Source organism: Geotrypetes seraphini, chromosome 1, assembly GCF_902459505.1.
Source record: "Geotrypetes seraphini chromosome 1, aGeoSer1.1, whole genome shotgun sequence".
In the NCBI taxonomy this organism is placed as follows: domain Eukaryota; kingdom Metazoa; phylum Chordata; class Amphibia; order Gymnophiona; family Dermophiidae; genus Geotrypetes; species Geotrypetes seraphini.
The window spans coordinates 146881374-146906953 of NC_047084.1; the positions used below are offsets into that span (position 1 = coordinate 146881374).

At 48.2% G+C, this 25580-nt stretch overlaps 1 protein-coding gene across 5 annotated transcripts in view; it reads right to left on the bottom strand.

Annotated features, from left to right (window-relative positions):
* The window catches only part of CLGN (calmegin), a 414476-nt gene that overhangs the window by 240468 nt on the left and 148428 nt on the right, over nt 1–25580 (bottom strand). For all 5 annotated transcript variants that reach the window (XM_033939634.1, XM_033939605.1, XM_033939625.1 and 2 more), the window contains one exon: nt 12369–12510. In XM_033939634.1, coding sequence (XP_033795525.1) covers nt 12369–12510 — 142 coding nt within the window. The remainder of the gene's footprint in view (nt 1–12368; nt 12511–25580) is intronic.

The window sequence follows — 25580 nt, forward strand, 5'->3', positions numbered from 1 at the left end:
ATATTAGTTAAAAAACAAACAAACAGTGATTCATGAGGAAAAAACCACAAACCGAGGTTGAGAGAAGGCACAAAGTGAACGAAGTTAAACACAGAGAGTCAAAGACGGACTTCTCGGCTCCGCGGAAAACTGAGGAAGACGTGCCCTGCGCTGGGTGGGAAGGCACTCGCGCATGCGCGGTGCGGGCGACTCGAAACTTCGAGTTTCTTCAAGCAAGTCTGCTTGCGAGGCGTCCGCATCCGAGCTCCAATGACGTCACCCATATGTGAGAATACCAGCCTGCTTGTCCTGGGATAAAATATATTATGGAGTATGCATTTTTAAGAGAGATCATCTAGAAATAAGCTGAGTTTTTTCCCAATAATGGGAGACATCTAAAGAGCAGGTGGGTGGGAGCACATCTGGATTCCCCGGTCCTTGGTGGGAAAGCGGGGTGCTGGTTTTAATCCCAAAGGGTATACAGCTGACGACCCACAGAGTTATCCGGGATCCTCGTGGATGCTCTCTCATTGCTTCAGTATCCCTTTACTTGGAGACGGTGAAGGCAGTGTTAAGGGGGGACATATTGGTATAAGTGGCCAATGAAGCTAAACTGCGGAAAATGGTTATTCTTGCTTTGGAGCGTCGGGTGACTTCTTTGAGGAGGCAGTATGGTATTTGGGGCTTCTTTATTGATTAAGATGCAGTAGTTAGCAGCCAACAGGAATTGAATGAGCTTTTGCACCGGAGGGGGGGGGGGGGCGCAGAGGGCGTGGGCTCATGAGGCGTCAAAGATTCCAGTTGTCGGAAAGAAGAGGCTGAGGGAAGGCAGCTGGACTCAGATTACAGAACACTGCAAGATTGGTACTGTGACACCCACATGCTGTCCTGGAAGTGGAAGAGATGAGAGCATCCCAAGAAGAGAAAGGACCAAAACTTGAAATTCCAAAAATTACAGGATCCGTGACCACTAGGAGATGTAAGGTAGTGGTAGTGAGCGATTTCCTTCTGAGGGGTACAGAAGCATCCATCTGCAGACCAGACATGATGTCACGAGAGGTATGCTGTCTGCTTGGTGCCAAAATCCAAGATGTTATGGAGAGCTTGCCGAGACTCATCAAGCCTGATGACTACTATCTGATGCTGCTCATCCACATTGGCACTCAAGATCTGCTAGGTACCCCTGCGAACGTGTCAAAAGTGACTTTGTGGCTCTGGGAGAGAAGGTGAAGCAGTCAGGTGCGCAGGTGGTACTCTCGTCCATCCTCCTGTCGAGGGTAAAAGCTAGGGCAGAAAAGCTTGCATCATGGAGATTAATGCATGGCTACGTGGATGGTGTCACGAGAGCTTTTTGGCTTCCTGGACCATGGGATGATCTTCCAAGGGCTGCTGAGCAGGGGTGATATGCATCTATCAAAGAACGGAAGAAGTGTCTTCGCCAGCAGGCTGGCTAATCTACTAAAGAAGGCTTTAAACTAGAAGTGATGGGACTGGGTGATCAAAGCTCCAGGGTGAGTATAAGCCCTCACGTAAGTAAATCACTGAATACCTCTACACGGATAGGAAAAGGGGGCAATGTCTGGAAAGCAGTATATACTAATGCTCGAAGTATGGGAAACAAGATTCCGGATCTAGAAGCTGTGATGGAAGAAGAGCTGGATATAGTGGCGATCACAGAGACATGGTTCACAGAGAACCATGACTGAGATGTAGTTATACTGGGCTATAATCTGTTCAAGAAAGAAAGGGTAGGAAGAAAAGAAGGAGGATTAGTGTTATATGTTAAAAATCATTAAAGCCACACAATTGCAGGATCTGCAGGGCAAGGAAGAGGCACTGTGGATCAATTTGGAAAGAGGGAATGGTGAATATATTTACATTGGTGTGATACACAGGCTTCCTTCACAGATGGAAGACGTAGATAAAGATTTAATAGTAGACATTCAGAATATGTCTAAAAAAAGGGGAAGTCTTGCTAATAGGTGATTTTAACATGCCGGATGTTGATTGGGGTATCCCTATTGTAGGGTCTTCTAGAAGTAAGGAGATTCTGGATTCTCTACCAGCAGTTGGTAATGGAACTCACACGGGATGGGGTCATACTAGACTTAGTGCTTACAAACGGGAAAAGTGATTCTGATGTTACAATGGGTGATCATCTGGCATCCAGTGATCACTGCATGGTACAGTTTAATATTAAGATGGGTATAGATGTTGTGTTTTGCTATGGATGTTTCTATGCACGTTGAAAATGAATAAACATATTTAAACATAAGATGGGTATAGAGAGGGTTCATTCAAAAGCAAAGGTTCTAGACTTTAAAAAAACTAACTGTTCGGATGGGGGTTTAACTCAAGGAATTATTGTCTGCATAGGAATATCTAGAAGGAGAGGAAATGCGGTGGGCAAAACTGAAACATAGAAACATGATGGCAGATAAAGGCCTCTTACTTTTACTTACATGCCTCACAAAAAGGTTTGTCGCCCTTACAATTGCTCCTTACAGGACCGGAGGCAGCATGGATTCACTAGAGGTAGGTCTTGTCAGACAAATCTGATCAAGTTCTTTGACTGAGTGCCCAGAGATTAGAGAGGGGGAGTGCGCTATATTTAGATTTTAGCAAAGCCTTTGACAGTGTTCCACACAGACATCTAATAAATAAACTGAGTGCCCTCGGGATGGGTCCCAAAGTGGCAGGCTGAGTTAGGAACTGGTTGAGTGGAAGGCGACAGAGGGTAGTGATCAATGGAGATTGATCTGAGGAAAGGGAGTGGTGTGCCTCAAGGTTCTGTTATTGGGCCTGTTCTTTTTACATTTTTATAAACAATATTGCTGAAGGGTTATTGGGCGAGATTTGCCTCTTTGCGGATGATACCAAAATCTGCAATAGAGTAGACACGCTGGATAGTGTGAACAACATGAAGACAGGCCTGGCGAAGCTTGGTCTGAAATTTGGCAGCTAAAATTTAATGCTAAGAAATGTAAGGTCATGCATTTGGACTGCAAAAACCCCTAGGGAACGGTACAGTTTAGGGGGTGAAGAACACTGCACGACAGAAGCGCGGGACTTGGGTGTGATTGTATGTGATGATCTTAAAATGGCTAAACAGGCTGAAAAGGTGACGGCGAAAGCTAGAAGGATGCTAGGTTGCATATGGAGAGGTATGGCCAGTAGGAAAAAGGAGGTACTGATGCCCCTGTATAAGACTTTGGCGAGACCTTATTTAGAATATTGTGTACAATTCTGGAGGCCGTACCTTCAAAAAGATATAAAAAGGATAGAGTCGGTCCAGAGGAAGGCTACTAAAATGGTATGTGGTCTTCATCATAAGGCATATGGGGACAGACTTAAAGATTTCAATCTGTATACTTTGGAGTAAAGGTGGGAGAATGGAGATATGATAGAGATGTTTAAATACCTACGTAATGTAAATGCGTTTAAGTTGAGTTTTTCATTTGAAAGGAAACTCTGCAATGAGAAGGCATAGGATGAAGTTTAAGAGGTGATAGGCTCCGGAGTAATCTAAGAAAATAGTTTTTTACAGAAAGGGTGGAACAGTCTTCCCAGAAAAGGTGGTGGAGACAGAGACTGTGTCTGAATTCAAAAGGGCCTGGGAAAGGCATGTGGGATCTCTCGGAAAGAGATAATGGTTACTGCGGATGGGCAGACTAGATAGGCTATTTGGCATTTATCTGCCTCTGTGTCTATGTTTCTATTATAAATTCCAGTTATTTCGCTTTGCTAATAAAAGTAGTCGATTCATGACCTATCTGTTAAAGTCACATATGGGGTCTGAGGGTATTACTGCGCTTCGTGATCCTCAGGGTATTCTCCATCATAACTGAGCAGGTTGCTGGTATCCTGTGGAATTTTTTTGCTGCTTTGTACAATTCCCTGGGGCCTGATGTTCTTGATAGGCAAGTGCATTTGGATAGTCTGGATTTGTGCGTTGGAGCAATGTGTTTCTGTTGAGGAGGTGGAATAGGCAATTCAAGCAAGTCCTTTGGGAAAAGTGCCAGGGTCGGATGGGTAACGAGGAGAGTTTTACAAGCTGCTAGTGGATGAGGTTGCTCCGGTGTTGGCAGAGGTTTTCAATTTAAGTGTGGCTAAGGGTTTCCTACCCCTTTATTTGAATCTTGTGCAGATCGTTGTCCTTCCGAAACCGGGGAGGGATCCGACTTTACCAGAATCATATAGGCCAATTTCCTTATTGAATTACGAGGCTAAGCTTTTGGCTAAAGTTCTTGCTAATTGCCTGGCCCAGGTACTTCCCTCTTTGGTGTCAGAACAGCAGGTGGGATTTGTGCATGATCGACCGGAGTCTATGAATATACGATGGATCTTGTTGGCCTTGGAGAAGGCTCGTGTGGACAGAGCCCCCTCCTTACTCATTAGGTTTGACGCCAAAAAGGCCTTTGTCCATGTGAGGTTGGGATACTTGTTTGCTGTGTCTCGGGCTTTTGGGGTGGGTCTGTTCTTCTTTAATGCTATCCAGCCATTGTATAGTGATCTGACGGCACAAATCTTGGTGAATGGGGGTCTTTTGACTCCCTTTGTGATTTGTCGGGGCACTCAGCAGGGATGCTCTTTGTCGCTGTTATTTCTGCTTTCTTTAGACCCTTTGATTAGAGAGTTGCAATCTAATGTGGACATCAGCAGCTTACATTTGGGAGCTACTCATTTTAAAGTAGCAGTATTCACTGATGACCTCTTGGTCTCTCTGGCTAACCCACATAGGTCCCTGCCCACTTTATTGGAAAACTTACGTGAATATGGAGATTTTTCTGGTTTTGCTTTGAATTTGGGGAAGTTGGAGGTGTTAGCTTCCTCCGAGTGGCTTTGGAGGTCCTGGAGGCGGGGTGGGAGTCCCATTGAAAAGGGCTGTGTCCTCCTTTCAATATTTGGGGATCAGACTATCCATGGATGTTGAGCAGCTTTATTGCCTGAATGTTGACCACTTGCTTTTAGACATCAGCATACTTTTGGCTAAATGGTGGTATCTTGATGCTTTCTCTGATGGGGCAGGTGTATCTATTTAGAATGGTTTTATTCCTTAAATGGCTTTATCCCAGGACAAGCAGGCAGCTATTCTCACATATGGGCGACGTCATCGACGGAGCCCGGATGCGGAAGCCTTGCAAACAGACATGCTTGTAGAAACTAGAAATTTCGAGTCAACCGCACCACGCATGCGCTAGTGCCTTCCCGCCCAGCGCAGGGCGCGTCTCCTCAGTTCTCAGTTTTCTGTGGAGCCAAGAAGACTGTCTTTGACTCTCTGCGTTTAACTTCATTACTTCGTGCCTTCTCTCACCGTGGTTTGTGTTTCTTTTCTTCACGAATCGCTATGTTCTTTTATTTCTTTCATTTTATCGTTACAAAAAAAAAAATTTCTTCCGTTCATCTGCCGGGGCGGTTATCTTTCCTCCTATGTCCCAGCCAGAAACGGGCTTCAAGAAGTGTAGCCAGTGCCAGAGTGCGATTTCTCTCATGGACCCACATCGTCGGTGCTTCTTGGGCCAGACCATCAACCGAAGTCGTGCGAGCGCTGTGCTACTCTTCAACCTCGAGCCCTTAAACGTCATCGGATTTTAGTGGAGAAGCTTTTCAGGATGAATTTTTTCAACCACTCACTCAACTTCGAAAGCGACCTCGGGCCCACCTTCGACTGAAGGTCCTCCTGCTTCCATAACTCCGACCTTGAGCCTCATCAGACTTTCCTCGTTTACAGCAGCTCTTGCTTCGAATACACCTGCTGTATCTTCCCCTGCACCCTCAGGTCAGATAGGTCAGCAGAAAGTCCCAGCGGTGGTCATCAAGGTGGCTAAGACTTCCAAGTCGAAGCACCTTTCCACAGCCACTTTGGAACCTCCAGCCAAAGCAGGTGGTCCGGTTTCAGACGCGGATCCATCCTTGCCGGCTTCTTTCCAGACCATGTTAGAGAACCAATTCATTCAGTTCCTTAATAATATGGGACCGAAGCTAGCTACTCTAATCCAGCCTGGGCATTCTGCAGATTCCCGCGAGGTCAAGCCTCTTCCTATGCCTCCTGCTGAGGCTACACACTCGATGCAAGGAGCAGAATCTCTGCGAGTGCCTGATCTGGCATCTATGCATTTGAAGTAAGGAGCAGATTCTTTGCAAGTGCCTTGACAGGAATCGTCACACTCCATACAAGGATCAGAGTCTTTGGAAGTGCATCAAGATTCCTCCACCAAGCCTCCTGAGCTTTGATACACAGCTTCTAACCCTATCCATTCCCTGGTAGCGACGTCTGCTTCCATCTCCGGAGCGAAGTCTCCTCGATCCTCAAGATCTGCTTCCAGGCACCACTCTCACCGACGATCGAGGCCTTCTTCGAAGCATACTTCCAGGCATAGCTCCTCTTCCAAAGAGCGTCCTTCTTCAACTAAGCCTCGATATACACCTTCCACCTCTACGAGACCCCTGACTTCTCAATCGAGGTCCCTGCTTCCAGACCTCAAGGACTCAGCGGTTTCTATTGCTTCATCCAAGTCTCCTGGTTCTTTTGATGCCTATTTTCCTGCCGAAGTTTCATCTTCAACCCAGGCTGCCTCGACATCGAGTCCTTCTTGAGGCAAAGCATCTTTCTCTTCTTTTCTTCGTCAGATGGCTACTGATCTGGCCCTTCAATTGGATGCTGGTTCTAAATACTCTAAGGAGTATCTCAAAATCATGCATCTTCCTCAGCCTCCTGCAGAGTCACTTAAGCTTCCTCTTAACAAGCTTTTGTCTCAGACTTTACACGATGCCTGGAGACTCCTTATGCAATTCCTGCTGTTCCAGGCAAGTTGGACTCCAGGTATAAAACTCTTCATTGCAAAGGATTTGAGAATTCGTAGTTGTCTCACCATTCCCTGCTTGTGTAGTCCTCCTTGAAAAGATCCCATCCTTCAAAAGTTTATGCTACTGTTCCTCATGGAAGGGAAAACCATGGACAAGTTTGGCCGTCGTATCTACCAAAATGCCATGATGTCCTCCAAAGTCCTACATTACAATTTTCATTTTGTCACTTATTTCAAGTTCCTCATTGATCTCCTTCCAAAATTTCTCAGCTATTTAGACACTCAAAAGCACTTCGAGTTTCAAGAAGTCATAGCTACTCTTATCACAACTCAGATTACATCTACTTCAGTCTTCGTATGCCGCTTTTGAGTTGTCCGCTAGAGCAACTGATTGTTCTGTAGCGATGCGCCGCCTTGCATGGCTTCGCACCACTGACATGGACCCTAATCTTCAGGACCAATATTCCTTGCGCAGGCAATCACCTCTTTCATGAATCTATGGAGGCAGCCACCAAGAAATTGTCTGAACATGAAAAATCTTTTGCTTCTATTGTCAGACCAAAGCATAAGCCAGCTCCTGCCAAGACTGCACACCCTCCTCCAATTTTCCAGAGGTGTTTTGCTTCGAGAGCGGCTCCTTACACTCGTTCTCCTCTTAAGAAACAGCAGCAACAGAAGCCACAGAAATCTCAACCTTCTGCTGCACCTAAGGCTACGCAGCCTTTTTGACTGTTTAACACAGAGCATAACCTCCACCGTTCTATCTCTGCCCTTTCTTCCTCCCATTGGAGGTTGTCTCCATCATTTTTACTACCGATGGGAGACAATCACATCTGACCTCTGGGTGCTGTCAATCATCAGGGAATGATACTTTCTTCGTTTCACTCAGGTTCCAGCAGAGCTTCCTCCAAGAGAGTATCCTTCAAGTCCATCCCAGACCGCCCTTCTTCTTCAGGAAGCTCAAGCTCTGCTTTGTCTCCATGCCATCGAACCAGTTCCTTTGAAACAGCAGAACAGAGGGTTTTACTCCCGTTACTTCCTTGTTCTGAAGAAGACGGGTGATCTGCGGCCCATTCTGGACCTCAGGGCTCTCAACAAATTTTTAGTCAAAGAAAAATTTTTTATGTTGTCCCTGGCGTCCCTTTATCCCCTTCTGGGTCGGAACGACTAGTTATGCTCTCTGGATCTCAAGGAGGCCTAAACTCATATCCCCATTCATCTGGCCTCTCGTCACTACCTCAGATATCGGGTGGGGAATCTGCATTATCAATACAGAGTGCTATCCTTTGGCCTGGCTTCATCTCCCAGAGTGTTCACCAAGGGCCTGGTAGTGGTAGCAGCAGCTCTAAGGAACCATGGTGTTCAGGTATTTCCCTACCTGGACGAATGGCTCATCAAAGATTCAACCTCTCAAGGGGTTATTGTAGCGACCCAACGGACTACGTGGTTCCTACAAAGTTTGGGATTCGAAATCAACTTTCCCAAATCCCAACTTCAGTCCTCTCAGAATCTACAATTCATCAGAGCTGTTCTGGACACTATCCAGCTCAGAGCATTCCTTCCATAACGTCTGGAAGCTCTCCTTCAACTCTGTCATGCAGTGTCTTCCTGCTCTTCTATCTCAGCCAGACACATGATGATGCTACTAGGTCACATGGCCTCCAAAGTACACGCAACTCCTTTTGCCAGATTTCACCTCAGAATTCCGCAGGTGTGCGACCCACTTTCAACACATTGCGGTCACTCCTTCCTTGAAACAGTTTCTCCACTGGTGGATGCTCTCTTCCAATCTCTCCAGAGGCTTATTGTTTCAAATGCCCTCTCATCAGAAGGTCCTCACACAGATTCCTCGACCTACGCTTGGGGCACACATCTCGATGGTCTCCGTACTCAAGGCCACTGGACCACTATGGATCGTCAGCATCATATCAATCTGTTGGAACTCAGAGCGATTTTCAATGCTCTCAGAGCTTTTCAACACCTTCTTCATAACCAGGTAGTCCTCATTCAGACGGACAACCAAGTCGCCATGTACTATGTCAACAAACAATGAGGGACGGGATCTTCCTCCCTTTGTCTAGAAGCTCTGAAGGTTTGGAACTGGGCAATCCATCACAACACCTTCCTCAAAGCTGTCTACATTCAAGGGGCGAACAATTGCTTGGCAGACAACATGAGTCGTCTTCTGCAACCTCACGAATGGACACTCCATTCCTCGCCCCTTCATCATGTTTTTACGCAGTGGAGAACGCCTCAAATAGGTCTCTTTGCAGCTCCCCACGACCACAAACTGCCTCAGTTCTGCTCCAGGATATTTTCTCCTCATCGCCTCGAGGCAGATGCTTTTCTACTGGAATGGACGAATCTCTTCCTGTATGCATTCCCTCCATTCCCTCTCATTCTCAAGACTCTGGTCAAGTTGAAGAACACTCATGCCACCATGATCCTGATTGCTCCTCGGTGGCCGAGACAACCTTGGTTCTTCCTTCAACTTCAACTCAGCAGCAGGGAGCCATATCTTCTACCAGTTTTTCCATCTCTGCTTACATAGAGTCAGGGATCACTGCTTCATCCCAACCTGCAGTCTCTACACCTGACAGCTTGGTACCTCTCAACATAACTCCTCTTCAGTTTTCTCAACCTGTAAGATAAATTTTAGAGGCTTCTAGGAAGCCTGCCACTAGACAATGCTACAACCAAAAATGGACTAGAATTTCTACGTGGTATTTTTCTCACGATAAGGAACCTCAACATTCCTCCTTAGCTTCTGTTCTAGATTATCTCTTGCACTTATCCACATCTGGCCTCAAATCTACATCGATCCTAGTCCATCTCGATGTAATTTCTGCTTTTCATCAGCCTATTGAAGGGAAACCCCTCTCTGCTCATCCAGTGGTTTCCATATTCATGAAAGGACTTTTCAATGTCAAACCTCTCAAACTGCCTCCAGTGGTTTGGGATCTCAATGTTGTTCTTGTTCAATTGATGAAGCCTCCTTTTGAACCAATGTCTACGGCTCATCTGAAGTATCTCACTTGGAAAGTGGTGTTTCTCACTTCTGCTCAACGAGTCAGTGAGCTACAAGCTTTAGTTACTGACCCACCTTTCACTGTCTTCCATCATGACAAGGTGGTCCTCCGTACTCATCCTAAATTCCTCCCGAAAATGGTGTCAGAATTTCATCTCAACCAATCCATTGTTCTTTCAGTGTTTTTTCCAAAGCCTCATTCTCATCCTGGAGAATCAGCCCTTCATACTCTGGACTGTAAACGTGCTTTGGCATTCTACTTGGAATGCACCAAACCACACAGAACTGCTCCTCAACTTTTTGTCTCCTTTGATCCAAACAAGTTGGGACATCCAATCTCTAAGCGCACCATCTCCAACTGGATGGCTGCTTGTATATCTTTTTGCTATGCCCAGGCTAGACTACACTCACAGAGTCGAGTCGAGCCCATAAAGTCAGAGCAATGGCAGCTTCAGTAGCTTTCCTCAGATCCACTCCTATTGAGGACATTTGCAAAGCTGCCACCTGGTCCTCGGTTCATATTTTCACTTCTCATTATTGTCTGGATGTTTTTTCCAGATGGGATGGCCTTTTTGGTCAGAGAGTATTACAAAATTTATTCTCCTAAATAGCCAATGCTCCCACCATCCCATTCTGGTTAGCTTGGAGATCACCCATATGTGAGAATAGGATGCCTGCTTGTCCTGGGATAAAGCACAGTTACTTACCATAACAGGTGTTATCCAGGGACAGCAGGCAGCTATTTTCACAACCCACCCACCTCCCCTGGTTGGCTTCTCTGCTAGCTATCTGTACTGAGGAGACGCGTCCTGTGCTGGGCGGGAAGGCACTCGTGCATGCGTGGTGCGGTTGACTCGAAACTTCTAGTTTCTACAAGCAAGTCTGATTGCGATGCGTCCGCATCTGGGCTTCGGCGATGACTTCACCCATATGTGAGAATAGCTGCCTGCTGTCCCTGATAACACCTGTTATGGTAAGTAACTGTGCTTTATGTTCTTCAGGCTCATTCTTTGTGTCTATTAGAGAAAAATGTTAGGGCTTTATATTCGCTGTTATCGAAGTTTTGTTTGGGCGGGGGGCAAGAAGCCTAAATTGTGCTGGTATTTGCTGTAGAGACCTTGGGCTTGAGGAGGTTTTGGAGTGCCGAATATTGTTACCTATAACCAGGTTTGTATCCTACGTCATATTCTGGATTGGATTTTGGGTACTACACTGTATACTGATAATTCTGGAACGGGATTATTTTTATCCCATTCACCTTCTCTATCTCCACCATGCCCGGCTGGTGAATTTACCCCAACAGTGCAGATGTAGTGTTCTTTTAGATTCCTTTTGGTGGTATGGCAGCGGATGCTTCCTTTATGGAATCAGGATCCTCATGATAGTGTCTTATTGCCTTTGGTAAGAAATTTATCTTTCCTCCCTGGGGTAACTCCTATTTTTGGTCGGTGGCAGGCTGGGGGAGTAGAGCATCTTATGCACGTTTTGAGGGATGATGGGGCGCTCATTTCGTGTGATGAGCTGTTGCAGAAGGAAATATCAGGTCTTGGACTTTATGCCCATTGTCAGTTGAAGCATTATGTGGGCTCTCTTCCTGTGGGATCTTTATATCAGGATTTTTTAGTCAAGATCTCAGTTTCCTATTTTCTTAGGCAGCTCAGTCCCTCCCGGGATTTCTCTTCCATACTGGGAGGCCTGGCACCATGATTACAGGAGGGAATTTTGGGGCTCTTACTTGAACTCCTGTTCCCCTACTTAATGCTGAGCCATTTTTTCAGGAGTTCCGGGAATGCCATTATAGAACCCTGTTGAGAGCATATGTTTCCCAAAATCAGGCTTATTACATGGGCTGTGTGGATACTCAGTTATGTAAAAAGTGTTCTACCGAGGTGAACTCTTATTTTCATGGCCTCTAGTTATTTGAGCTCTGTGAGTGTATTCAGGTTTTTTGGGGGGACCAGGCTTCCTTTCTGTGGGGGGGGGTTTGCATGTACCCATTCTTGTATCTGTACTTCCCATGCTGTTTGCTCAGTTTTCTATGCTATCTGTGTATTCCACGGCAGAGAAACTGTTTCTGGGTAAATGTTACATTTTGGGGGAAAAATGTATTTTGAATTATTGAATGGCTGAAGAGCCCCCTCCTTATAATGGAGAAACAAACTGCATGAACTGATGGTATGAGAGGCCAAGCTGGCTTATTCCTCTCACAGAAGAAGCAGTGTCAATATTTGGACAACTTATTTGAACATTTTGACTCTAGGGAGTCGTATTCGCATCTTAAATCGACTTCAGCTATTTACCAATCCACCAGTCTAAACTCTGCTATATCTCTATTTGTTGGCTGTTTGGGAATGGGGAAGGGAGGAGGTGGGTGGGTTGGGTTTTCTGGTGGGGAAGGGAGGTTTGGTAGGGCCATGGAGAATAGTGTACAGTCCTCCATGGTAAGTAGATCTCATTGTAAATTTCTCGATTGTGTCATTGCCATTATTTGTGGTTCTTTCTTGTTAATAAAAAGATTTAAACAGAAATATATAGAACCAAATTTAGATACTTACTGAACAATCAAAGGTTTGTCATCAAAAATAAAGGGCTTCTTTAACATTGCTGATATTGCATGATGTTTTGCTGCCGACTTTAACACCAGGCCTTTATCCCCGTGAATTTTGTTCTCCTTCAGCTCTTCTATTTCCCATCTTCCTAAAAAGAGGCATAAGAACACCACAAAAGATATAGAACAAGAGACAAAGGCAACGATAATAGTTCTCTGAAGACACCGATACCTTTTACTGGACTAACAAAAACAGATTACGTCCTTACCTTGATAAATCACAGTTACTTACCTTAACAGGTGTTATCCAGGGACAGAAGGCAGATATTCTCACTGATGGGATACACCACCGACGGAGGTCCAGTACTTTAAAGTGCATCGCCATTTTAAGTCTTTAGAAAGTTCGTGATAACCCACACTGCACATGCACGAGTGCCTTCCTGCCCAACCTAGGCACATGGTCCCTCAGTTAAGATAAGCCAGCTAAGTAGCCAACCCAGGGAGGCGGGTGGGTTGTGAGAATATCTGCCTGCTGTACCTGGAAAACACCTGTTACGGTAAGTAACTGTGCTTTATCCCAGGAAAAGCAGGCAGCATATTCTCACTGATGGGTGACCTCCAAGCTAACAAGAATGGGATGGTGGGAGTGTTGACCTTTAGGAAAATAAATTTTGTAATACAGTTTGGTCGAAGTGCCCATCCCATCTGGAGAAAGACTCCAGACAATAGTGAGAAGTGAATGTATGAACTGAGGACCAGGTGGAAGTTTTACATATTTCCTCAATGGAAGTAGATCAAAGGAAAGCAACAGAAGCTGCCATAGCTCTAATTATCCCAGGACAAGCAGGCAGGTATTCTCACTAGTGGGTGATGTCATCCGACAGAGCCCCGATATGGACGTCTCACAAGCATACTTGCTTGCAGAAACTCAGAAGTTTCGAGATGCCTGCACCGCGCATGCGACAGTGCCTTCCCGCCCGATGGTCCGGGCGTGTCTCCTCAGTTCATTTCTTTCTGCGGAGCTGAGAAGTTCTACTTCAATTCTGCGCCAATTGAACCCGTTTTTTGCCTTCTTCCTTGCTGCGGTTTTGAGTTTATTTTCTCTTTATCGTGTGCTTGTTTTATTTTGTTTCTTATTTAAAAAAAAAAAAAAAATTTTTTTCCAGTACGTCGACCGGGTCGGCCGCGTGGCTCAGGCCCCGCTCCTTCGATCTCGCGGCAGAGCTTTTTTGGCCTATGTCCCGGCCAATTACCGGTTTTAAAAAGTGTAGCAAGTGCCAGCGCGCGATTACGCTGACGGACCCACATCGACGCTGCCTGCAGTGTCTTGGTCCAGAACATTTCCCGAAATCGTGCCGGCCTTGTTCCACTCTCACAACACATGCGTTCAAGCGTCGCTGTTTTTTGTGAGAGTCGATGTTTAAGATGGCAGCTGCCCAGGAACCTTCAGCTTCGACTTCGACCAACGCTTCCTCTGTTCCAGTGAAGCCTCCCGCCACTTCTGCGGCATCGAGTCTCCTGAAACCGGCTTCTTTTGTCCCGGCTTCGACTCCGCCTGCTGCACCGGTGCCTTCCTCCGTCTCCTCGGATCAGGTACCTCCTCCTCCCATTACACCCGTGGTTCTCAAAGTGCCGAAGGCTTCCAAGCAAAAGCACTCGACCACGAAAGAGCGCGAAGACCGTGCAAGGGGCCCCACTTTAGGTGCGGCAACCTCCCTGTCGGCTTCATTGCGGTCCCTTTTGGAGGCTCAGTTTGTCGAGCTCATGACCACCATGGGACCCAAGTTGATAGCCACGATCCAGGGTGACCAGCCGGTTCCGCCTCCGGGGGACGGACCGCCCCCTCCTCCTCCTCCTCGCCGTTCGCTCTCGCTGCTCAGCGAGGAGGAGCGCCGCTTGGCGGCCGGTCCCTCGAGGCGGGCCTCTTTTAGTGACATGCCCCCTTTAGAGCCCATTACGCCTCCTGATGAAGAGGTGTGGAATCCCTCTTCGGGTAATCGAAGCCCTGGGCATAGCAAACAACAGGAGGAGTTCTTCCGCACTCCTTATCAGGCCTGGACTGCGTCTCGAGAGACGTCAAATCTTCCACCTCTACGCTCTACGGCCTCGAGTCCCATCTACTCGTTGGAGGCTTCCGGGGACCATTCTAAACATCGCCGATCTAGATCCCCTTCCAGGCACCGTGAGGGGCATCGATCCAGGCATTCTTCGAGGCACTCCTCTCGACACTCTACGGTCTCACCGCAGAAGAAGCTGCCTCGTATGGGGTATTCCTCGTCGGATGTGTCTCCTCCTCCGGAACCGGAGTTCGAGGATCCCTGTGTCTCATATTCACCCTGTCTATCACAGGTCTCTGTGGATCCCGAGGCCTCGACTTCCTCCAGTCCGTCTCGCAGGCCTGTGCTGGTGGACCAGCTGTCCTTTTCGTCTTTCCTCCGGCAAATGGCGGATGACCTGGACATTACCCTGGATTCCGGTTCTCGGTACTCCAAGGAGTACCTCGACACTATGCATTTACCTCATCCTCCTACCGAGTCTCTGCATCTGCCTCTGCACAAGCTCCTCGACCAGACGTTCATGAGATGTTTTGAAACGCCGTACTCTATTCCTGCTGTTCCTGGCAAATTGGATGCTCTGTACTGCACAGTGCATCACAAGGGATTTGAGGGCCCTCAACTCTCTCATCAGTCCCTACTGGTCGAATCCTCTCTCAAGAGGTCTCAGCCGTCCCAGGTGTATGCCTTGGTACCTCCGGACCGCGAGGGCAGGACCATGGATAAGTTTGGACGGCGCATTTACCAGAACTCTATGATGGCATCCAGAGTTCTCAATTATACTTTTCATTTTGCCACTTATTTGGAGTTCTTCCTGCCTGTTCTTCGGAAGTTTATACCATATATCGAGTCGCAGGCTCGCTTCGAATTTGAGGAAGTGGTGGCCTCGCTGTCCCAGCTTCGCCTTCAATTGATGCAATCCTCCTACGATGCCTTCGAGCTTTCGGCCCGAGCTGCCGCCTGTTCTGTGGCTATGCGTCGATTGGCATGGTTTCGGACCATTGACATGGACCCGAATCTCCAGGACAGACTTGCCAACGTTCCTTGTGCAGGGGCGGATTTGTTTGACGAGTCCATCGAGACCGTGACGAAGAAACTGTCTGACCATGAAAAATCTTTTCAGTCCATTCTTCGGCCCAAGCCTAAGCCTCAACAGTCTCGACCTTCTAGAACGCCCTTGATCTATCAGCAGCGTTATACTCCGAGGCAGGCTCCAGCTGCGAGACAACCAGCGAAGAGACAGCCTCCTCAGAAGGCTCAACAAAAGCCTCATCCTTCTACTGTCCCCAAGGCCCCTCAGCCTTTTTGACTCTCTCTTAGGGAGCATAACCAACCTCGTTCTGCCTACTCCTGTTTTTCCCATTGGGGGTCGCCTACATCATTTCTATCATCGATGGGAGGCTATCACCACCGACCTCTGGGTCCTTACCATCGTCAGGGAAGGGTACTCTCTTCAATTCCATTGGGTCCCTCCGGACCACCCTCCAAGAGAATATCCTTCCAACTTGACACAGACCGCCCTTCTTCTTCAGGAAGCTCAGGCTTTGCTCCGGCTCCAGGCCGTCGAGCCGGTCCCTGTGGACCAACACAACCGGGGGTTTTACATCCGGTACTTTCTTGTTCCGAAGAAGACAGGCGACCTGCGGCCTATTCTGGACCTCAGGGTCCTCAACAAGTTCCTGGTCAAGGAGAGATTTCGCATGCTGACCCTTGCTTCTCTCTACCACCTCCTCGAGCAGAACGACTGGTTATGCTCTCTGGATCTCAAGGAGGTTTACACTCACATTCCCATTCATCCGGCCTCTCGCAAGTTCCTCAGATTTCGGGTGGGACATGTACATCTGCAGTATCGAATGCTTCCATTCGGCCTGTCCTCGTCTCCCAGAGTCTTCACGAAGTGTCTGGTGGAAGTTGCCGCTGCACTCCAGAACCAAGGTCTTCAGGTATTTCCCTACCTCGACGACTGGCTCATCAAGGCCCCCTCGGCCCCGGGGGTCATCTCGGCGACCCTGTCCACGATTCGGTTCCTGCAGAGTTTGGGCTTCGAGATCAACTTCCCCAAATATCATCTACAGCCTACCCAGTCTCTCCCCTTCATCGGGGCGGTTCTGGACACCATTCAGCTCAGAGCATTCCTTCCTCCTCAGCGCCTGGATGCTCTTCTTCACCTCTGCCAGTCAGTGTCTTCTCGCCAGTCCAGCTCAGCGAGACACATGATGGTTCTCCTGGGCCACATGGCCTCTACAGTTCATGTGACTCCTTTTGCCAGACTTCACCTCAGAATTCCTCAGTGGACCCTGGCTTCTCAATGGACACAGATGTCAGATCCTTTGACTCGTCACATCATTGTCACTCCTGCTCTTCAGCAGTCTCTATTTTGGTGGATGACCTCTTCGAATCTCTCCAGAGGTTTGCTATTTCACACTCCTCCCCACCAAAAGGTTCTCACAACAGATTCCTCGACCTATGCATGGGGGGCTCATCTGGATGGGCTTCACACTCAGGGATTCTGGACCAGTGCGGACCGCCTCCATCAAATCAATCTGCTGGAGCTCAGAGCCATCTTCAATGCTCTTCAGGCTTTTCAACATCTGCTTCATGACATGGTGGTCCTCATTCGCACAGACAATCAGGTCGCCATGTATTAACAAGCAGGGGGCACGGGCTCGGCCTCCCTCTGCCAGGAAGCTCTCAGAGTCTGGAATTGGGCGATTCGCCACAACACCTTCCTCAAAGCTGTCTACATTCAGGGGAAGGACAATGTCTTGGCAGACAACTTGAGTCGTCTACTCCAGCCTCACGAATGGACCCTCCATTCCAAACCCCTTCATCAGATCTTATCTCGGTGGGGGACGCCTCAGATAGACCTCTTTGCGGCTCCCCACAACTTCAAACTGCCTCACTTCTGCTCCAGGATCTACACTCCGCATCGTCTCGAGGCAGATGCCTTTCTGCTGGATTGGGGGAATCGTTTTCTGTATGCGTTTCCTCCATTTCCACTCATTCAAAAGACTCTAGTCAAATTGAAATCTGACCATGCCACCATGATTCTGATAGCTCCTCGGTGGCCCAGGCAACCTTGGTTCTCCCTTCTACTTCAACTCGGCAGCAGGGAGCCGTTCCTTCTTCCAGTGTTTCCTTCACTGCTCACTCAACATCAGGGATCTCTACTTCATCCCAACCTGCAGTCTCTCCACCTGACAGCTTGGTTCCTCTCAACGTGACTCCTCACCAATTTTCCTAAGCGGTGAGGGATGTGTTGGAGGCTTCTCGGAAGCCTGCTACTCGACAATGCTACTCCCAAAAATGGACTTGATTTTCTACCTGGTGTGTTTCTAATCGTAAGGAGCCTCAGCGAGCCTCCCTATCGTCTGTATTGGACTATCTCCTACACCTATCTCAGTCTGGCCTCAAGTCTACATCTATACGAGTCCACCTGAGTGCTATTGCGGCTTTTCATCAGCCTCTACAGGGGAAACCTCTGTCTGCTCATCCTGTGGTTTCCAGATTTATGAAAGGACTTTTCCATGTCAATCCTCCTCTCAAACCTCCTCCAGTGGTATGGGATCTCAACGTTGTCCTTTCTCAACTTATGAAACCTCCTTTTGAGCCTCTCAACAAGGCTCCGCTGAAGTTTCTCACTTGGAAAGTGGTTTTTCTGGTGGCCCTCACTTCTGCTCGCAGGGTCAGTGAGCTTCAGGCCTTAGTGGCGGATCCACCTTTCACAGTATTCCATCATGACAAGGTGGTCCTTCGCACTCATCCGAAATTTCTGCCTAAAGTGGTCACTGAATTTCATCTCAACCAATCCCATCGTCCTTCCTGTGTTTTTTCCAAAGCCTCATTCTCATCATGGAGAATCAGCTCTTCACACTTTGGACTGTAAACGTGCTTTGGCTTTCTACCTGGATCGCACTAAACCACATAGAACTGCTCCTCAACTTTTCGTCTCCTTTGATCCAAACAAGTTGGGACGGCCTGTATCGAAGCGTACCATCTCCAACTGGATGGCGGCTTGCATCTCTTTCTGCTATGCCCAGGCTGGATTACCCCTTCCCTGTAAAGTCACAGACCATAGGGTCAGAGCAATAGCGGCCTCTGTAGCCTTCCTCAGATCGACAACGATTGAGGAGATTTGTAAGGCTGCCACTTGGTTCTCGGTTCATACATTCACCTCTCATTATTGTCTGGATACTTTCTCCAGACGGGATGGACAGTTTGGCCAAACAGTATTACAAAATTTATTCTCCTAAGTTGCCAACTCTCCCACCATCCCATTGAGGTTAGCTTGGAGGTCACCCACTAGTGAGAATACCTGCCTGCTTGTCCTGGGATAAAGCAATGTTACTTACCGTAACAGTTGTTATCCAGGGACAGCAGGCAGCTATTCTCACGTCCCACCCACCTCCCCTGGGTTGGCTTCTCTGCTAGCTACCTGAACTGAGGAGACACGCCCGGACCATCGGGCGGGAAGGCACTGGCGCATGCGCGGTGCGGGCATCTCGAAACTTCTGAGTTTCTGCAAGCAAGTATGCTTGTGAGACATCCGTATCGGGGCTCTGTTGAATGACATCACCCACTAGTGAGAATAGCTGCCTGCTGTCCCTGGATAACAACTGTTACGGTAAGTAACATTGCTTTTTCTGAGCTGTGACACGACTCTTCAGTGCCAGCCCAGTCCGAGAATAACAGGACGAGATACAGGCAGCCAGCCAGTTGGAAATCGTTCTCTTGGAAACAGGATGCCTCAACTTGTTTGGATCAAATGACACGAAGAGTTGGGGAGAAGTATGATAAGGCTTTTTGTCCTGTCTATGTAATAGTCCAAAGCACACTTACAGTCCAGAGTGTACAAAGGGGTTTCTCCAGCCTGAGAATGAGGCCTCAACTTGTTTGGATCAAATGACACGAAGAGTTGGGGAGAAGTATGATAAGGCTTTTTGTCCTGTCTATGTAATAGGCCAAAGCACACTTACAGTCCAGAGTGTACAAAGGGGTTTCTCCAGCCTGAGAATGAGGCCTCAACTTGTTTGGATCAAATGACACGAAGAGTTGGGGAGAAGTATGATAAGGCTTTTTGTCCTGTCTATGTAATAGGCCAAAGCACACTTACAGTCCAGAGTGTACAAAGGGGTTTCTCCAGCCTGAGAATGAGGCTTAGGAAAAAAAACACTGGCAGAACAATCGGTTGATTGGGATGAAACTCCATGACAACTTTCAGTAGAAACTTTGGATGCGTGCGTAGAACCACTATCTTGGTGAAAAACTGTAAAGAATGGATCTGCCACCAACGCTTGTAACTCACTGACCCTTCTTGCAGAGGTGAGAGCAAGAAGGAAGACAACTTTCCAGGTGAGAAACTTGAGATGAGCTGTGGCCATTGGTTCAAAAGGTAGCTTCATCAAACTGGAAAGAACCACATTAACCAGATGACAGGCGGTTGATAGGTGGTTTCACACTGAAAAGCTATTTCATAAATCTGGAGACCAGAGGATGAACAGTGAGAAGCTTTCCTTCAACTGGTACGTGAAAAGCTGCAATAGCGCTGAGATGGACTCTGATAGACGTAGATTTGAGTCCAGAGTCAGACATATGAAGAAGATAATCCAACACCAAATCTACTGATAATGAAGTTGGATCATGCTGATGAGGAAGACACCAGGAAGAAAACATAGTCCACTTTTATTGATAACATTGCTGGGTGGCTGGTTTCCTGGAGGCATCAAGAATTTGCCGAACAGGCTGAGAGAGGTGTAAGTCAGATGGATTCAGCCCGAGAGAAACCAAGCTGTCAGGTGCAATGATTGCAGGTTGGGATGTAGGAGCGATTCCTGATGCTGAGTGAGCAGAGTAGGAAAAACTGGAAGAGGTATGGGCTCCCTGGAGATGAGCTGAAGTAGAAGGGAGAACCAATGTTGCCTGGGCCACCGAGGAGCAATGAGAATCATGGTGGCCGCCTCTCGTTTGAGTTTGAACAGAGTCCTCAACATGAGAGGAATTAGAGGGAATGCATAGAGAAACAGACCTGTCCAATCCAGGAGAAAGGCATCGGCTTCCAGACGGAGAGGAGAGTAAAGTCTGGAGCAAAACTGGGGCAACTTGTGATTGTGGGAAGTCCACTTGTGGAGTGCCCCATTGAGCAAAAAATGGACCGGAGAGCTACAGAGTTGAGTCCATTCGTGATGCTGAAGAATTCTGCTGAGCTTGTCTGCTAAGGAATTCTTCTCCCCTTGAATGTAGACAGCCCTTAAGAAAAGATTGTGAGCCGTCGCCCATGACCAGATTTTCTGGGCCTCCTGACATAACAGGAGAGAGCCTGTGCCTCCTTGCTTGTTGATGTAGTACATTGCTACTTGATTGTCCGTGCAAAGGAGGAGGACTTGAGAGCAGTGAAGACGATGGAAGGCCTTGAGGACTTAATACATCCCTCTGAGCTCTAGGAAACTGATGTGAAATTTCCGTTCTCTGGTGGTCCAGAGATCTTAGGTCTAAAGGTTGTCCATATGTGCCCCCCCCCCAGCATAAGGAGATGCGTCCATCGTGATCACATTGCAATGAGGAGTAAGTGAAAAAGGAGACCTCTGAATAGATTGGAGGAGGTCATCCACCTTAGAAGCGACTGCAGAAGAGATGATATTACAGATATAAAGTATGCTGTGAGAGACTATCACTTGAGATCACTGAGACGCAAGGGTTCACTAAGGAATGCAAAGGTGTAGTCGTGCCAGTAGTGTTACATGCACAGTGGAAGCCATGTGGCCCTGAAGAACCATCATGTGTCTTGCAGAGATGGATTCAAGAGGAAGCAGCTGCTGACAAAGGTGGATGACAACCTGAAGGCGATCTTGCGGGAGAAATGCTCTCATGTCTAGGATAGCTCCAATGAACTGAAGATGTTGAGTTGGAATAAGATGTAATTTGGGGAAACTGACTTCGAATCCTAGAACCTGAAGAAAAGAAATGGTCTGAGATGTTGCTTGGACCACTTCCTGAGATGAAACAGCCTTGATCAACCAGTCATCCAGGTAAGGAAGACTTGGAGGCTGTATGATCTGAGAGATACAGCCACTACAATCAGGCACTTCGTGAAGACTCTGGGAGAAGATGCCAGATCGAAGGGAAGGATCTTGTACTGGTAGTGACGTTGATTTATCTGAAAATGAAGATATTTCTTGGAAGCCGGAAGAACAGGAATATTTGTGTAGGCTTCCTTGTGATCCAGAGAGCATAGCGAGTCGCTCTGATAGAGAAGAGGATAAAGCAGGGCGAGGGAGAGCATCCAAAATTTCTCCTTGACTAGAAATTTGTAGAGAGCTCTGAGATCCAGAATGGGTCGCAGGCCTCCCATCTTCTTTGGAACTAAGAAGTAACAGGAGTAGAATCCCTGGTTCTGCTGAGAGAGAGGAACCTCCTCGATGGCAATGAGCAGGAGAAGGGATTGAACCTTTTGGAGAAGAAGAGAGGACTGTGCAGGATCCAAAGCAAACTCTCTTAGAGAATGGTCTGCAGGCAGGTTGTGAAAATGGAGAGTGTAACCCTGATGAATGATGGTTAAGACCCAGAGGTTTGATGTTATGAGGCTCCCGAGCGATGAAAAATTGGAGACGGCCTCCGATGGGCTGAGGCAAAGACTGTGAAATGCTGACGGTGGCTGTGCCCTGAAGAAACATGTCAAAAAGACTGTGCAGGTTTTTGGGGAGCAGCCTGTGGTTTCTGTTGACGAGGTTGCTGTTTCTGCCTTCTAGGTTGAGATTAAGCAGAAGCTGCAAGCTTAGCAGTAAACCATCGCTGGTAAGAAGAAGCCGGTCTAAAAGGACGAGGAGGTAGCAGCTTCTTTTTAGGCTTGATCAGAGTGTCCCATCTGGTCTCATGAGCGGACAATCGCTGTGTAGCCGTGTCCATGGAGGGACCAAAAAGCTCATCTCCAAGACATGGAGCATTTGCAAGCCTATCTTGATGGTTTACGTCAAGTTCAGACACACGAAGCCAAACCAGACGTTTCATGGCTACAGACATGGCTGTAGCACGGGAGCTAAGTTCAAATGTGTCGTAAGTAGAACGTACCATATATTTCCTCAGCTGAAACAGATCAGAAATATGATGTTGAAAAGCAGGAAGTTTGCATTCTGGAATGCATTTCTGGAAAAGTGAAATCTGTTTAATCAAGTGGTTTAAGTAAAATGAAAATTGTAGTTGCCAACCAACATGGCATTTTGATAGTCATTTACCAAGCCGATCCATGGCTTTGCCCTCTCTGCCAGGGGGCACAGATGCGTAAACACTAGCCCCCCCCCCCCCGAAGACTTCTAAGGTAGACTCCACCAGAAGAGACTCATGTGGAAGTTGGGATTTGTTGAACCCAGGAATAAGAACCACACAGTAGAGAGCTGCACGGGAACGGGGACGACGGGAATCCCGCGGGACCCGCGGGCATCCCGCGGGTTCCCCCTTTGGGTCACGGGGATCCCGTGGGGACGCCCCTAGGGTCGCGGGGATCCCGTGGGGACGCCTCCGAGGGTCGCGGGGTTCCTGCGGGGCTGGATGTACTCAGTCGCGCGGCTCTTCTCCCTACCTTCTCTGCTTGCAGCACAGAGCCGAACGGAAGTCTTCCCGACGTCAGCGCTGACGTCGGAGGGGAGGGAGGGCTTAAACAAAGCTGGATGTACTCAGTCGCGCGGCTCTTCTCCCTACCTTCTCTGCTTGCAGCACAGAGCCGAACGGAAGTCTTCCCGACGTCAGCGCTGACGTCGGAGGGGAGGGAGGGCTTAAACAAAGCCCTCCCTCCCTCCGACGTCAGCGCTGACGTCGGGAAGACTTCCGTTTGGCTCTGTGCTGCAGGCAGTGCAGGTAAGGAGGAGAGTAGCCTCGCGGTTCGAGTGGCTACCAAGGGAGGGGGCGGTCCGCCCCGCCACACCCGGCCCCGGTTGCAGCACAGCCGGCCAGGTCCCCTTACTTTTGTGGCACTTCCCCGACCGACCGACCGACAACAGCCCCGGTCCGACAATCCTCCCTGCCCTGTAGCCGCGAATCTAAATTATCTTCTTACAGCAGCTGTAATAAGGTAATTTAGATTCGCAGTTAAGGGCAGGGAGGTTTGTCGGACCGGGGCTGTTGTCAGTCGGTCGGGGAAGTGCCACAAAAGTAAGGGGACCTGGCCGGCTGTACTGCACCCGGGGCGGTAGAGAAGGAGTGGGGAGAAGGACGCTGAAAGGCCATGGGGAAGACGGGAGGAGGGGGGGAAGGACTCTGAAAGCACTTGAAGACAGAGGAGGGAGAAGGACGCTGAAAGCACATGGGGAATACAAAGGGGTGGAGAAGGACGCTGAAAGGCCATGGGAAGGGCGGGGGGGGTGAAGGAATCTGAAAGCACTTGTGGAAGACAGAGGGGGGAGAAGGATGCTGAAAGCACATGGGGAAGACAAAGGGGTGGAGAAGGACGCTGAAAGGACATGGGGAAGACAAAGGGGTGGAGAAGGACGCTGAAAGGCCATGGGAAGGTCGGGGTGGGGGAAGGACTCTGAAAGCACTTGTGGAAGACAGAGGGGGGAGAAGGATGCTGAAAGCACATGGGGAAGACAAAGGGGTGGAGAAGGATGCTGAAAGGCCATGGGGAAGACAGAGAGGGAGAAGGACGCTGAAAGGACATGGGGAAGCAGAGGGGGGAGAAGGACACTGAAAGCACATGTGGAAGACAGAGGGGGGAGAAGGACACTGACAGGACATGGGGAAGATGGGGGGGAGAAGGACGCTGAAAGGAAATGGGGAAGAGAGAGTAGGGAGAAGACACTGGCAGGGAAGAAGACAGATGCCAGACTATGGGGAGCGGAGAGAAGAAGATGGGTGCCAGACCAATTTGGAAGGGGGAAGAAAGGGAGAGGCACAGTAACAGAGCAAATGGAAGATGCAGAAGGAAGAGAGACAGTGGATGGAAGGAATTGAATGAGAACATGAGGAAAGCAGAAACCAGGCAACAAAGGTAGGAAAAGAATTATATTTCTTTTTTTTTATTTTGCTTCAGGATAAAGTAGTATATTAGTTGTGTTGATAAAAATTTATAAACATTAGAGGCTCTGGTAGAAACCCATTTGCAAAGTATGTATTCTTCCCAATTAATATTTTCAAATTAATAAAGTCTTTTTGCTTATTTGTAAATGGGTTTCTACCAGAGCCTTTAATTCAGTAGCATAATTAAATGAAATAACTATTTCTTAAGTTTATATGGACGGGCGGGGACGGAGGGGATTCCTCGCGGGGACGGGTGGGGACAGAGGGGTTTCCTCACGGGGACGGGTGGGGACGGAGGGATTCCTCACGGGGACGGGTGGGGACGGAGGGATTCCTCACGGGGACGGGTGGGGACGGGTGGGACTTTGGCGGGGACGGGTGGGGACGGGTGGGATTTCTGTCCCCGCGCAACTCTCTACCACACAGTACAGAGAATCCAACTTGCGAGGAGCCACCAGAATGGAAAGTGGCGTTTCCAGATTTTTATAAAGTTTCCTGTAAAATGTCATGAAAGGGAAGCTTGAGCAGTTCCTTAGGTGGTTGATCATAATCCAAAGCCTCTAAGAACTGTTTAGACTGCTTTGAGTCAGCTTCTAGTGGAATGGATAACGTTTCTGACATTTGACAAAGAAACCTGGAAAAAGATGACTTTTTAAGACAGGTTATTGAGAGGAATGTTGAGGTGAATCATCAGAAGAACCCACATCCTCAGAAAGAAGAGGATCCTGTTTAGAGTCTCCCCACAAGTCTGAATCCTGAACAGACTGTACCCGGTGTCGAAGACTCGGCGTCAAAGGCTCAATATGCTTTAGCTTTTGCAACGCCTTCCGGGACCGCACCGGAGTCATCTCTGATGATGTCTGTGTTGAGGACAATCGGTGCCGGGGAGTTGGAGGTACCAATTCCCATATGGAAAGCTCCCACACTGATGGAGTATCAGCTGAAGGTGCCACCAGTGTCATGGGCTCAGACTGGACTAGCACCGGGGGAGTCGGTATCGACATGGGCATAAGTTGGGTCGGCACCAGCATTTGAAAAGGCTCACCCAGTTTCTCCCGAAGCAAGTTGTCAATTTTTTGCTTGAGGGTAAGCACCGATACCGCTGGCTTTTTTGCCGGTACCTTCAGTGTGGCTCTATGCTCCAGCAATGAGGAGGCCGA